General features: G+C 40.7%; 1 protein-coding gene across 3 annotated transcripts in view; it reads left to right on the top strand.

The window, feature by feature from the left end:
* Window positions 1-14,250, top strand: part of Ttc37 (tetratricopeptide repeat domain 37) — a 105,631-nt gene that overhangs the window by 79,157 nt on the left and 12,224 nt on the right. For all 3 annotated transcript variants that reach the window (XM_038321495.1, XM_038321497.1, XM_038321496.1), the window contains exon 37: window positions 1,649-1,807. In XM_038321495.1, the coding sequence (XP_038177423.1) occupies window positions 1,649-1,807 (159 nt within the window). The remainder of the gene's footprint in view (window positions 1-1,648; window positions 1,808-14,250) is intronic.

Here is a 14,250-nt window from a genome sequence, read left to right as displayed (position 1 = left end):
ATTTATTGGTTACTTACTTCCAGTCAGCCATTCTGTTTAACATTATTATTTCTGGGCTTAACAGCAATCTGTGATGTACATGTTTATGGTTGTCAACCTTTTTTTTTCAAGTGAGGAAATTCATATTTGAAGTTCTTATTTGCTAAGAAGCTCACAGCAGCTAGAATATTGCTTGTACTGTACCACTGCTACAACCCTCTTGGTCTCTTTTTTGAAAAGCAGTGTTAGTATTTATTTATTTATGTGTATGCATGTGTATATGTGTATAGGGTAATAGGGGTTTCATATCTCCTGGTGCTGGAAGTATAGCCAGTTGTGAGCTGCGTTATATGGGTGCAGGGAATCGAACTCTGGTCCTCTGCAAGATCAATATGCTCTCTAATCATTGGGCTGTCTTCTCAGGCCCCTTCCTGGACTCTGAACAGAACTTCTATTTTTGTTTAGGGTGTCATTCCTTTGGTTTCTGGTTATTCCCTTTAAAATACAGTATTTTAAGGATCTGTTCACTTTTCTACATTCTGAAGCAATAGAATAACTGGAGATTATTGACTGGAACTATTTGTTCATCACCGTGCACTGGGATTGTGGGGCTCTCTGCTTGCAAGTTCTATAGATACATTCTTAGCATCTTTCCTGCCACATGGTTAGAACTCAGTAAATATTTATTCAGTCAGTTAATCAGTTTAATGGACCTACTAAAAAGGAGAGAGTTTTAAATATGACTTTTTCTCTGAATGTTTGTTTCATAAGTACCAGAAAGAAATGGTCTTTGGAAGAGAAACAGATTTTAAAGAGAGATAAAAACGATATTTCATGATCCCTTTGGTTCTTGAATTCCTTGAAAAGCAGAATAATACATTTTCTCTTTCATGTATAGAATTCTATCTGCTCTAAGATCGGGACAGTATATTGATTATATTTTGAGTGTGGACTAAGCATAAATTAGCAGTTGTATTGTCTTTTTTGCTAAAATGAGGAATGCTTCATCAGCCTTTCCTTTTTATTTTATTGTTTTAGTCTCTCTTAGAAGAAAGTCTTCAAATACACTTTAGATATATGTTGGATTGTGATATAATGAGAAAAACATAGATAAACATTCTCTTAAGAGAGAAGCAGTGCAGAAGTGTTCTGACTACAGAAGAGTTAGACATTTGCTGGCCTACAGAGATGACATTGTTGAAGACAATTCTAATGATTCTAATTTGATCATGATATATGCATTGAATTATGGTACTATATGGTGCTATACTCTGTAAATAAGTACAAATCTTATATTAATTATGGAGTATGGTATGTTCCACTGAAATAGTGATAACTTTTATTTTTTATATTTTTGTGTCTGTTTTATATTCAGTTTTTAGTATAACCGCTGAGAATAAACCAACTCAGCAGGGCACATTAAAGCTAAACTAATTGACTCAAACACTTCAGCAGTATTATTTACATGAAAGATTATCTCAGTGTCAACTTTGGTATTCCCAGGCTGTGCAGCCTTTTGCTTGTTTAACTATACCTGTTTTCACTATAGCCAGAAAAGGTTTAAATTAAAGAAAAAACATCTCTTAGCATGGAGCGCACTTTAATTGTCTTTTACTTATTTCAGTTTAGAGCCATTTTGTTATGTTTCTGTTTGGGGTTTAATTTTTAGAATTTAAAAGGCAACCCTGATCAGCCAGCTGTTATCTTGCTGTTGAGACAAGTGCAGTGTAAATCACTCCTGGAGTCTCAGAAGCCCCTCCCAGATGCTGTACTAGAAGAACTGCAAAAAACAGTCATGTCGAACTCCACCTCTGTTCCGGCCTGGCAGGTGAGTTCTCTGCTTTCTTATGTGAGTACTAATTTGAAATGTGCTGTGATGCTAGTTTAGGAATGAATGAACCCCATCTCTATTTAAGTCTTGCCTTTAGGCTCATTATGATTTTTCAGTTTCCAAATGTGAAGGGAGTTGTGGAAATAGAACATTGTTGAAGACGCTTTATAATGAGTGTGATGATATGCTGTGGGTGTGAGGTGGGACTGCGGACCCCGTGGTGGGGACAAACACAGACAGTGCTTACATGGGCAGGGAATTTGGGGGGAAGAGGACTGAGAAGAGAGAACAAGAGAGAGAAAGACAGAGCGAGATAGAGAGAGACAGAGACCTGCCTCCTCAGAGAAATGACAGAAAGAGCAGAAGTGGGCAGAGCTTGTCTCTTAAAGGGACCTTTGCACCTGCATATGGAGTCAAGGTTGTAATGATCTGTCCTGTCCCTTTAAGAGACAAGCCACGCCCACTTCCTCCCCTTATATCAATGCAAGCTGATCTTCAGCTTCCTGCCTGAGTCCCTTCCTTTTCTGTCGCCCAAAGAGGCAGTTTCTGACTTGCTCTATTCTCCCCACTTCCTCCCTTCCGTCTGTCTGTCTCTCTCTCTCTCTCTCTCTCTCTCTCTCTCTCTCTCTCTCTCTCTCTCTCTCTCTCTCTCTCTCTCTCTCTCTACTTCTCTGCTCTTCTCCCCTTTCCCCTTTCCCCTTTCCCCTCCATAACCCACTAAATAAATATCCAACCACACTCTGCATGGTGTGCCTATCCATCTGTTTCTCGCCCACCATGTGGCTCACTACTCAGGACCAGCTGCCTCCAGAGACCTGTGGCGTGGTCTTGTGTGCTGTTGCTGCCTAGGGCTGGCTACTCTCGGGATCCCCTGCCTGCTGCCTATCCCCGCTTGCGGACCTGCAGCATGGTCTCATGGCCTGCTGACCGCTGCAGCTACTCAGGATCCTGCATTGTTTTTACTTAATCCATTACAAGGGTACCATCTGCCATGTGTGCAGGGGTGGCCACTCTGCTTCTGCCAGGTCCCCAAGGGATGGGGCCAGGTTTGCCTGGATGATAACAATGAGGATACTATCTTAGTTACTTTTCTTGCTTTTGTGTCAATATACCTGATACAAGCAATGAAAGGAAAGAGGTTCATAGTTCCAGGATGGTTTGAGTGGAACATCTTCTATAGGTTCAGGCATTTGGTCCCTTGTTGATGGCACTATTTGCAGATGTTTAAAAAGTGTGGCCTTGCTGGAAGAAGTATGTCTCAGGGGTTGGGCTTTGAGAGTATGTAGCCTTAGTTTATTTTTGAAATGCTCTTTCTTCTTCCTGAAGTGGTCTTCCAGCTTCCTCTTCTGTTGCCATTCCTACCACTATTGCAGTTGTCCCTCCCTTGCTGGAGTTTTACCACTCTGGAGCTGTAAGCATAGTAATCTCTATTCCACAAGTTTCTTTTGGTCATAATGTTTATCACAGCAACGGGAAAATAACTACTAGAGAAATTGTTTCCAGCATCTGAGCACTTGTCTAAAAGAACCTGACAATGTTTTCAAAGGAATATGGAAGACTGAAACTTTGGACTAGATGTTAGGAATATTACTAACGCAAGCTCTCTGCCTACACAAAATCACAATCAAGCCAAATCACAACAAGCCAAATTAAAGGATATCCAGGTTTAATGGGATTCCCGCGTTCTCAGGTGACCCCGAGGGGAAGTGGGAAGAGAAGAGACCACTAAAGGACTTTCCTGGGAGTGGTCAAGGTTTGGCGGGATGCCTTGCCCCTCCTTTGGAGGAGGGGTCAAGGTTTGGCAGACTGCCTCATCCTTCCTCAGGGGAGGGACCAAGGGTTTGGCTGGCACAGGGAGGGGGGGGAGGGGGAGCGGGTGGCAAGATGGAGGCCAGAGACTGGGACTTACACTAGAGAAGTAGTTGAATGCTATAAGTAGAGCATAAAAGGCCATTCTAGTTAGAGCTTGGAAGGCAGCAGTGCTGAGATGGTGCAGACTTTGGAGCCCCACTCCAGAGGTTTCTGATGAGAATGGTCTTAGCCCCTCGACTAGAGAACATTTGTGTTATAATTTTGCAAAGTATCCAGCTGCTTTGCCCATGTCCTGAGGACTTTCCTGAGGCAAATGGAAATGTAATGGGGTGATTTCTTTAATGGAGAGCAGTTATACAATGTTGAGTCAGTGGAGTGCTTGTTATTGTTTACTCCTTTGCAGGTCTACAAAGAAAAAGGTGAGTGGGCAGAAGGAAGTATAAAATGAACAGCTTGGAGAGAAAATGAGCTCCAGAAAACTTAGTGTTACAGCCAAGGCGTATGCTAGAAGAGAGGCTCTAGTTGTGAAGGAGATAGTGCCATTAAGGAGACTCCTGCTCCACACTGGAACAAAGGAAAGCATGTCAGGCCCAGACCCCACCCAGCTAGGCTTTCATCTTGCAGAAAGACATCCTAGAAAACAGCTGAATGAAAGTGTTCTTGCTAATGTGATTCGAAAAGGCCAGTGTCTGTTCCAAACGGGCAGCCAAGCTTGGCAATGCCATCCAAGTGGTACTGGGATTAGAGGGATGAAGGATTCAGGAGTGGAGGAGTTCTCTATTTTCCTTGTGTAGTTTCAGAGAGCTGCTGGGCACAGGCAGCATGTGGGAGGGGTGTCCCTGCCTGAAAGTCCTGAGAGGGCAAGACACTGTGGAGGCCATTGCTGTGAAGTATAAACAGGAAGCTCTAGTACAGTGGAGATCCCGAGATAGTAAAAGGTGCCAGAACTGTACGACATCTGTCCTGTAGAGCTGCACGCAGGGAGTGAATCCAGCCCGAGATGGTGCAGGCAACAAAGCTAGAGGGGCGGAGCCATCTGAGCCCGTTAAAGTTCCAGATACCAGACATGTTTTCCCTGCTGGGTTTCAGCCTTGCTTTGGTCCAGTATTTTCCCACTATACCCATCCTTATTTTCGGAATAGGAATGTATATGCCATGGATTATATATTGGAAGACTGTAATCTGCTTTGTAATTTTACAGTTCCTTATAATTAAGAAATTGTCTTGAGTCTCAGTTGAGATCGAAAGGTTGTGGGGAACATTTAGAGGTGGAGTAAATGCATTTCTCATTATAATGGTCAGGAACCTTTAAGGGGCCAGGAAGTGGGATGTGGTTGTTTGGCTGAGAGGCTCTAGCATTTGAAAACAATCTAGTTGATGGGAGATTGGGGACATACCGGAGAGCAGCTTTGCTGGTCTGACACTGTGGGTGGGCTTTGAGAGAATATAGCCTCGTCTAGTTTGCTGTCTCTGCTTCCTGATGTGATCTCAGTTCCTGCCTTCTGCTTCCAGGCCCACTACTTGTTGCGGAGCCTCCTGGACACGATGGATTTTTATCTTTCTGGAACCATAGCCTTCTATGAGGGAACATTCTTCTTTCTGTACATTGGCTTGATTGTGGTGTTTCATCTCAGTAACAGAAAGTAGCCACCAGTCTATCATGGAGAGAGGCAGGGAGGGGAGCAGAGAAAAATGTAGAGCTCAATAAAAAATAATAAAATTTTAAAAAAGAAAGCAGGTTGAGCAAGCCAGTAAGCGATACCCCTCCATAGCCTCTGCATCAACTCCTGCCTCCACGTTCCTGCCCTGTTTGAGTTCCTGTCCTGACTTCCTTGGGTGATGAACAGTGCTGTGGAAGTGTAAACCAGATCAACCCTTTTCTCTCCAGCTTGCTCTTTGGTCATGGTGTTTCATCACAGCAGCAGAAACCCTGACTAAGACATCTAGGTTGGCTATACCCATATCAATTAACCAAGTCTAGATACTCCCTGGCGGAAATGCCCGAGGTTTATTATTTATATAGTAATTTGAAATTTCAGATTGGCCATTAAGATTGACCATTACATGCTTTAGTTAGGGTTTCTGTTGCTGTGAAGAGATATTATGACCACAACAACTCTTATAAAGCATTTAATTGTGTGGCTTACAGCTTCAGAGGTTTCCTCCATTGTTGTCATGTAAGAGAGCATGTTGGGGTGCAGGGAGCTGTGCCTGGGCTGAGAGTCCTACATCTTTATTGGCAGGCAACAGGAGATGAACTCGGACACTGGACGTGACTTGAGCGTATATGAGACCTTACAGCACACCCCCACAGTGGCACACTTTCTCTAACAGGGCCTTATTGATAGCAGCAAAGCCACATCTCCTGATAGAGTTTATGGGGGCAATTATATCCAAACTGCCACAACATGTATCACAATTTTGAGTGTTGTGTGTGTGTGCATGTGTGTTAATTTGCCTTTAAAAGGAATGTGTTTTCTCCAGCTACTTTATAAGTATGAATATCTAAGATTCTAATGGCTATTCTGTGATAATCTAAAATTAAAATGACTATTTTAGAGCTAGAAATTTTCATTAGCAGCTTATCTGCTCTTTTCATTCATATTGATGACCTTTATAAAAGTACATAGTAGTCACTCTACCTTTAATTTTTCTTAATAAAATACAGAGAAGCACATGTTGACTGAATTCAGATTGTTAGTTCTTCTATTGCCCAGGAAGGTTTTAAAAACATAAAATTTGAATATAGCTTGCCTAAACATTCATTTCACTATGACACATTCTTCATTCTTACTTTTCTTTATATCAAGCTTTTTATAAGCTATAAATAAGAAAATTAATAATGTCATGAAATATTTTATTTTATAAGCTATAAATAAGAAAATTAAATGTCATAAAATATTTAGAGTATGCAGGCTAAGTCTCTCATTCTTGGATAAAGATGTTGCTTCCCCCCTCTTGTAGAAGTTTTCATTCGAGATCTAGACACTTAAGTCCTAAGGTAAGTTAGGGAACCATGTCAAATTAAAATGGGAAAATCGAAGGTAAAATGGTGTAACAAAAAAAGTCTCAGAAAGTGTGCACGTGTGTGCACATGTATTTTCTCATATGTTCATATGGAATAGTAAGTGCCAGTCACATGTGTGTATGCCTGTGTTGTAGATGGAGTGGTGGGGCTGCGTCCTGCCACCCAGCTAGCTTTACACCCAAAATAAGTACACGGAAACTGTATTCTTTTAAACACTGCCTGGCCCATTAGTTTCAGCCTCTTATTGGCTAACTTCTCACATCTTGCTTTAACCCATATTTAGTAATCTATATAGCACCACAAGGTGGTTGCTTACCAGGAGAGATCTTAACCTGCATCTGTCTTGGAGAGGAGAAGCATGGCGACTGCCTATGGTGACTGCCTGAAGCATCTGCCTTCTCTCTCCCAGAATTCTGTTCTGTCTACTCCGCCTACCTAATTTTCTGTTCTATTAAATGGACCAAGGCAGTTTCTTTATTAACCAATGAAAGTAACACATAGACACTCCTCCATCACTGTGTAACTACCACCTATATAAGTTCCACCTCCTTGGTGCCTTTTAAGTTAATTTCCTCCCCCAAATTCCCTGAAAAGAAAAACTGCAATTCTGACTCCCACATTTCTGTCAAACTTTGCTGATGTAGGAGTGTTTCTATCTATCTGCTGTTTCATTGGTTAATTAATAAAGAAACTGCTTGGCCTGATAGGTTAGAACATAGGTGGGTGGAGTAGACAGAACAGGATGCTGGGAGTGAGGCAGATGCCTCGGGCAATTGCCCTGCCTCTCCTCTCTGGGACAGTCGCCACGAAGCCAGTCACCAGGTCAGACATGCTGTATCTTTCCCGGTAAGACACCACTTCGTGGTGCTACACAGATTATTAGAAATGGGTTAATCAAGATGTGAGAATTAGATAATAAGAGGCTGGAACTAATGGGCCAGCCAGTGTTTAAATGAATACAGTTTGTGTGTTATTATTTTGGGGCATAAGATAGCCGGTGGCCGGGAGCCGGGCGGTGGGAAGCGGCCCGCTGCTCCTCACTACGCTTTGCCTAGTTTTGAAATTCATATAAATGGAATTCTCATTTGTATCTGTCTATATTCACTAAACATTATATATGGAAGATTCATTTTTTTCATGTGGCTAGAATGTTTATTCATCTCAATTGTTGCTATTTTGTATTATTGTGTATAATGGAACTGTAGGTGTCCTAGGTGTCTTACATATGTGTGTGCCAGTTTGCACTCATGTGAGCATCTCATATGAAATGGGGTTGCTAGATTGTACTTCTCTATTTTAGACATGTAATAGTATTGCTTAGTGTTTCAACTTTCATTTTCCTGATGACTGATGATGCTGAGCAACTTCTCAAAAATGCTGTTGACCTTTCAGATATTTGCAACGCCATTTTATGCATTTTAAATTGGTTTTTAAATGAGATTAATAAGATACATAAAGCATTTATAATGAATTACTGGAATTCATCAAATTTTATGATTATATATGTTATTACACCTGTGTCTCCTATTAACATTCTCTTGATGCTATTTTTATGCCAGCTTTTAATATTGTTGGTTGAATTAAGCAGATTCTGAATTTGGTGAGAATTTTGTTTTGGTTTTTGTTTGTTATTTTTCTTACTGTGAATGAACCTTGATCTGGGGAGATGGCTCAGGAGGTACAGTGCTTCTGTGCGAGCATGAGAACTGAGCTAAGATCCCCAACACACACATAAGGAAGGAAGGTGGGGTTCCTTAGCCAGCCAGTCCGGGCAACCATTGCACTCCAGGTTCAGTAAAAGGCCCAGCTCAGCGGAGAAGGTAGAGGGTGATGAAAGGGGACACTTGACATCGGTCTCAGGTTCCTCTGCGTATGCCCACCCCATGAACACATGTATGCGTACAGCATCAATTTCGGGTTTCTGTGTGTACATACCCCATGAACACATGCATGCAATACACATATATACAGGAAAGGAAAAATAAATCTTTTAAGTCCCACTTGGTCATGATGTATCAATGTAATGTTATGATGATGCCATTTTGCAAATGTCATGTTTAGAATTTTTAAGAAATGTTTTTATATATGGGTGTTTTACTTGGTTTATGTGTACCTGGCACTGCTAAGGCCAGAAGAGGACATTGGAGCCCCAGTCCAGAGGCTGCTGTGTGAGTGCTAGGAATTGAAACCAGGTCCTCTGCAAGAGCAGCAAATGCTCTTAACTTCTGAGCCATCTCCAGTTCTCAGGTGTAGAACTTTTAACTTTGGAGTCATAAGAGAAATTAGCCTGTAATAATTATTCCTGTGAGGTCTTTGCTAAATATTTTATCTATGTTCTTATTTCTTTGTCCTTTATTTTCTAAAGACTAACTTCTTTCTTTCTTTCTGCTATTTCTTTGCTGTTTGTTTCATTTTAGTTTCTATTTTCTGCCATAGCTTCTTGAGACAGATTTTATTATTCTAATATGTGTTTTTCTTTCATTTTTCAGGTGTGTGTATGTGTAGTAGTTTCATGTGTGTGTGCATGAATATAGAGGCCTGTGATTAGTATTGGGTGTCTTTCTCAGAGACTCAGTGTCTTTCAATGAATCCAGAGCTCACCATCTTGACTCCTCTGGCACGCTGGAGTATTTTTGTCTCATTTCTTGGACCCTGGGATTACAAGTGGATATTGTACCCACCTGACTCCTTATATGGACTCTCAGGATCTGAACTCTGGTCTTTACTTACATCAGGACTGCTTTGCCTGCTGCTCCAGCATCCCTACCGTTTAATTTGCATTCTAGTGTAGCGTTTCTATTGTCATTTGTTTCGAAATGTTCTTTAATTGTCATTGGGATTTCTTTATCTTGTTTTTTATATGAAGGATCATGGAAAATTTCTAGTATGAGATGATTCTCGATACTTTTCTGTTAATGATTTCAAGCATAATTCCATTTGTTTAGAATATAATTTTATAGTTTCAAGTCAATGACTATTCTTTTGAAATATAGTCTCTGTGATAGTTTTTGGGACAAGGACTCAAAAGTTAGTAGTCTGGGAGTCCTGGAACTTCTGATCCTCCTGCCTTAACTTTCAGAGTGCTTGGTTTCAGATTTGTTTTTTAATCCAGAATAAAGTCAAATTTGGTAAATTTTGCATGTAGAGTTGTAAAATGTGCTCTGCAGTTGTTGGACAGTATTTTTAAGGAGGTAGTGTAAACCAAGCTTGTCATTGTTTGGACCTTTTGTCTCTTCACTGAATTTTTGTCTTCTGTTTCTTAATATGCTTGTTGAAATAGGCATGTTAAAATCACCTGTCATTCTGAACTTGTCTACTGTTGGTGTCTGTCAGCCTTTCCCCATGAGTGTTGTTTTGGATTTGTACATGTAGACATGCTTATGTGGAAGGAACACTGTTACAGTATCAACTTCATATATTGCCTTTTCTGGCTTAAAGGCTACATTGTTGGATGGCTGCACAAACTTGCTTTTGATTATATAGTTTATTCAGTTTTTGCATTGTAATTTAATATTCTTGATTTGTCATCCTTGGATACGCTTTAGACTTCAGCATGATATGGCCAGGAAACTGTTGCTAGCAGAATAAACAATGATTACCCTCATTCTTTTCTTTTTTTTTCTCATTTTTTTTTTTATTAAAGATTTCCATCTCCTCCCCCTTCCCTCCCCTCCCTTCCACCCATACCCCCACTCCACCCCTCTCCAAGACAAAGAGCCATCAGGGTTCCCTTCACTATGTTAAGTTCAAGGTCCTCCCAGCTCCCCCTAAGTCCAGGAAGGTGAGCAACCAAACTGACAAGGTTCACAGTGAGCCCGTTCATGCTGTAGAGTTCATGTTCATTGCCGTTGTCCTTGGTTTCTCAGTCCTTCTCCACCATCAGCCATATTCAGAGAGTCCGATTTGGTCCCCTGTTCCATCAGTCCCATTCCAAGTGGACTTGGTGGTCTCCCGTTAGATCTGTCCCACTGTCTCAATGGGTAAACGCACTCCTCACGGTCCTGACTTCCTTGCTCATGATCTCCCTCCTTTTGCTCCTCATCTGGACCTTGGGATCTCAGTCCGGTGCTCCTATGTGGGGCTCTGTCATTTTCTCCATCCAATGCCAGGTGAAGGTTCTATGATGATATGCAAGATATTCATGAGTATGGCAATAGGATCTGGACATTTCTGGCATCCTCTCCTCAGCTGCCCAAGGACCTAGCTGGGGGCGTCTTCCTGGATACCTGGGAACCCCTCTAGAGTCAAGTCTCTGCCAACCCTAGAATGGCTCCTTAATTAAGATATATAATTCCTTGTTCCCATATCCACTTTTCCTATATCCCAACCATCCTATTCCCCCAAGCTCTTCCCATCCTCCACTTCACACTTTTCTCTCCCCTTCCCCCCCAGCCCCCCATCCCACCCCACCCCCATGTTCCCACTTTTTTTGTCCGGCAATCTTGTCTATTTCCAGTATCCAGGAGGATAACTATATGTTTTTCTTTGGGTTCACCTTCTTATATAGCTTCTCTAGGATTTTTTTTACGAATTATAGGCTCGATGTCCTTTATTTATGGCTAGAAACCAATTATGAGTGAGTACATCCCATGTTCATCTTTTTGGGCCTGGGTTACCTCACTCAGGATGGTGTTTTCTATTTCCATCCATTTGCATGCAAAATTCAAGATGTCATTGTTTTTTTACTGCCGAGTAGTACTCTAATATGTATATATTCCACACTTTCTTCATCCATTCTTCCACTGAAGGGCATCTAGGTTGTTTCCAGGTTCTGGCTATTACAAATAATGCTGCTATAAACATAGTTGAACAGATGCTTTTGTAATATGATTGGGCATCTCTTGGGTAAATTCCCAAGAGTGGGATTGCTGGGTCCTGGGGTAGGTTGATCCTAAATTTCCTGAGAAACCTCCACACTGCTTTCCAAAGCGGTTGCACAAGTTTGCATTCCCACCAGCAATGGATGAGTGTACCCCTTACTCCACATCCTCTCCAGCAAAGGCTATCATTGGTGTTTTTGATTTTAGCCATTCTGACAGGTGTAAGATGGTATCTCAACGTTGTTTTGATTTGCATTTCCCTGATTGCTAAGGAGGTTGAGCATGCCCTTAAGTGTCTTTTGGCCATTCGAACTTCTTCTGTTGAGAATTCTCTGTTCAGTTCAGTGCCCCATTTTTTAATTGGGTTCATTAGCATTTTAAAGTCTAGTCTCTTGAGTTCCTTATATATTTTGGAGATCAGACCTTTGTCTGTTGCGGGGTTGGTGAAGATCTTTTCCCAGTCAGTAGGCTGTCTTTTTGTCTTAGTGACAGTGTCCTTTGCTTTACAGAAGCTGCTCAGCTTCAGGAGGTCCCATTTATTCAATGATGCCCTTAATGTCTGTGCTGCTGGGGCTATACGTAGGAAGCAGTCTCCTGTGCCCAAATGTTGTAGAATACTTCCCACTTTCTCCTCTAACAGGTTCAGTGTGTTCAGATTGATATTGAGGTCTTTAATCCATTTGGACTTGTGTTTTGTGCATGGTGATAGACACGGATCTACTTTCATTCTTCTACAGGTTGACATCCAGTTATGCCAGCACCATTTGTTGAAGATGCTTTCTTTCTTCCATTGTGTGCTTTTAGCTCCTTTATCAAAAATCAGGTGTTCATAGGTTTGTGGGTTAAGATCTGGGTCTTCTATTATATTCCATTGGTCGACTTCTCTATTTTTATGCCAATACCAAGCTGTTTTCAATACTGTAGCTCTGTAATAGAGTTTGAAGTCAGGGATGGTAATGCCTCCAGAAGTTCCTTTATTGTATAAGATTGTTTTGGCTATCCTGGGTTTCTTGTTCTTCTATATAAAGTTGATTATTGTCCTCTCAAGATCTGTGAAGAATTTTGATGGGATCTTTAAGGGGATTGCATTAAATCTATAGATTGCCTTTGGTAGTATTGCCACTTTTACTATGTTGATCCTCCCAATCCAAGAGCAAGGGAGATCCTTCCATTTTCTGGTATCCTCTTCAATTTCTTTCTTCAAAGACTTAAAGTTCTTGTCAAATAGGTCTTTCACTTCCTTGGTTAGAGTTACCCCAAGATATTTTATGCTATTTGTGACTATCGTGAAAGGTGACGCTTCTCTGATTTCTTTCTCTGCTTCCTTATCCTTTGTATATAGGACGGCGACTGATGTTTTGGAGTTGATCTTGTATCCTGCCACAATACTAAAGGAGTTTATCAGCTGTAGGAGTTCTTTGGTGGAGTTTTTCGGGTCGTTTATGTACACTATCATATCATCTGCAAATAACGAAAGTTTAACTTCTTCCTTTCCAAATCCAATCCTCTTGATCCCCTTGTTTTGTCTTATTGCTATTGCTAGAACTTCAAGCACTATATTGAAGAGATAAGGAGAGAGTGGACAGCCTTGTCGCGTTCCTGAATTTAGTGGGATGGCCTTGAGTTTCTCTCATCAAATTAACATTTAATTTGATGTTAGCTGTCGGCTTGCTGTAAATAGCCTTTATTATATTTAGGAATGACCCCTGTATCCCTAATCTCTCCAAGACCTTTATCATAAAGGGGTGCTGAATTTTGTCAAATGCTTTTTTCTGCATCTAATGAGATGATCATATGGTTTTTATCCTTCAGTTTATTTATATGATGGATTATATTGATAGATTTTCGTATGTTGAACCAGCCCTGCATCTCTGGGATGAAGCCTACTTGATCATAGTGGATAATTTTTCTAATGTGTTCTTGGATTCTATTTGCCAGTATTTTATTGAAAATTTTTGCATCGATGTTCATGAGTGAGACTGGCCTGTAATTCTCTTTCTTGGTTGGGTCTTTGTGTGGTTTAGGTATCAGGGTAATTGTAGCTTCATAAAAGGAATTTGGCAATGACTGTTCTGTTTCTATATTATGAAATACCTTAAGGAGTATAGGTATTAGGTCTTCTTGGAAGTTCTGGTAGAATTCTGCATTGAACCCATCAGGTCCTGGGCTCTTTTTGGTAGGGAGGTTTCTGATAACAGTTTCCAATTCTTCGCAACTAACAGGACTATTTAGAGCATTTACCTGGTCTTGGTTTAACTTTGGTATATGGTACTTATCTAAAAAAGTGTCCATTTCTTTTACATTTTCCAATTTTGTGGCATACAGACTTTTGTAGTAAGATCTAATGATTCTCTGAATTTCCTCTGTGTCTGTGGTTATGTCCCCTTTTTCATTTCTGATCTTATTAATTCATGTGTTCTCTCTCTGCCATTTGATTAGTTTGGCTAGGGGTTTGTCAATCTTGTTGATTTTCTCCAAGAACCAGCTTTTTGTTTCATTGATTCTTTGGATTGTTTTCCGTGTTTCTATTTTGTTGATTTCTGCCCTCAGTTTGATAATTTCCAGTCTTCTACTCCTCCTAGGTGAGTCTCCTTCTTTCTTTTCTAAAGCTTTCAGGTGTGCTGTTAAGTCTCCAATGTGTGCTTTCTCCGTTTTTTTTTTAAGTGGGCACTTAGTGCTATGAATTTTCCTCTTAGCACTGCTTTCGTAGTGTCCCATAAATTTGAGTATGTTGTGTCTTTATTTTTATTAAATTCAAGAAAGACTTTCATTTCTTTCTT

The sequence above is a fragment of the Arvicola amphibius genome, chromosome 3 (assembly GCF_903992535.2).
Source record: "Arvicola amphibius chromosome 3, mArvAmp1.2, whole genome shotgun sequence".
Taxonomy (NCBI): domain Eukaryota; kingdom Metazoa; phylum Chordata; class Mammalia; order Rodentia; family Cricetidae; genus Arvicola; species Arvicola amphibius.
This window is presented reverse-complemented; position numbering and strand designations above follow the sequence as displayed.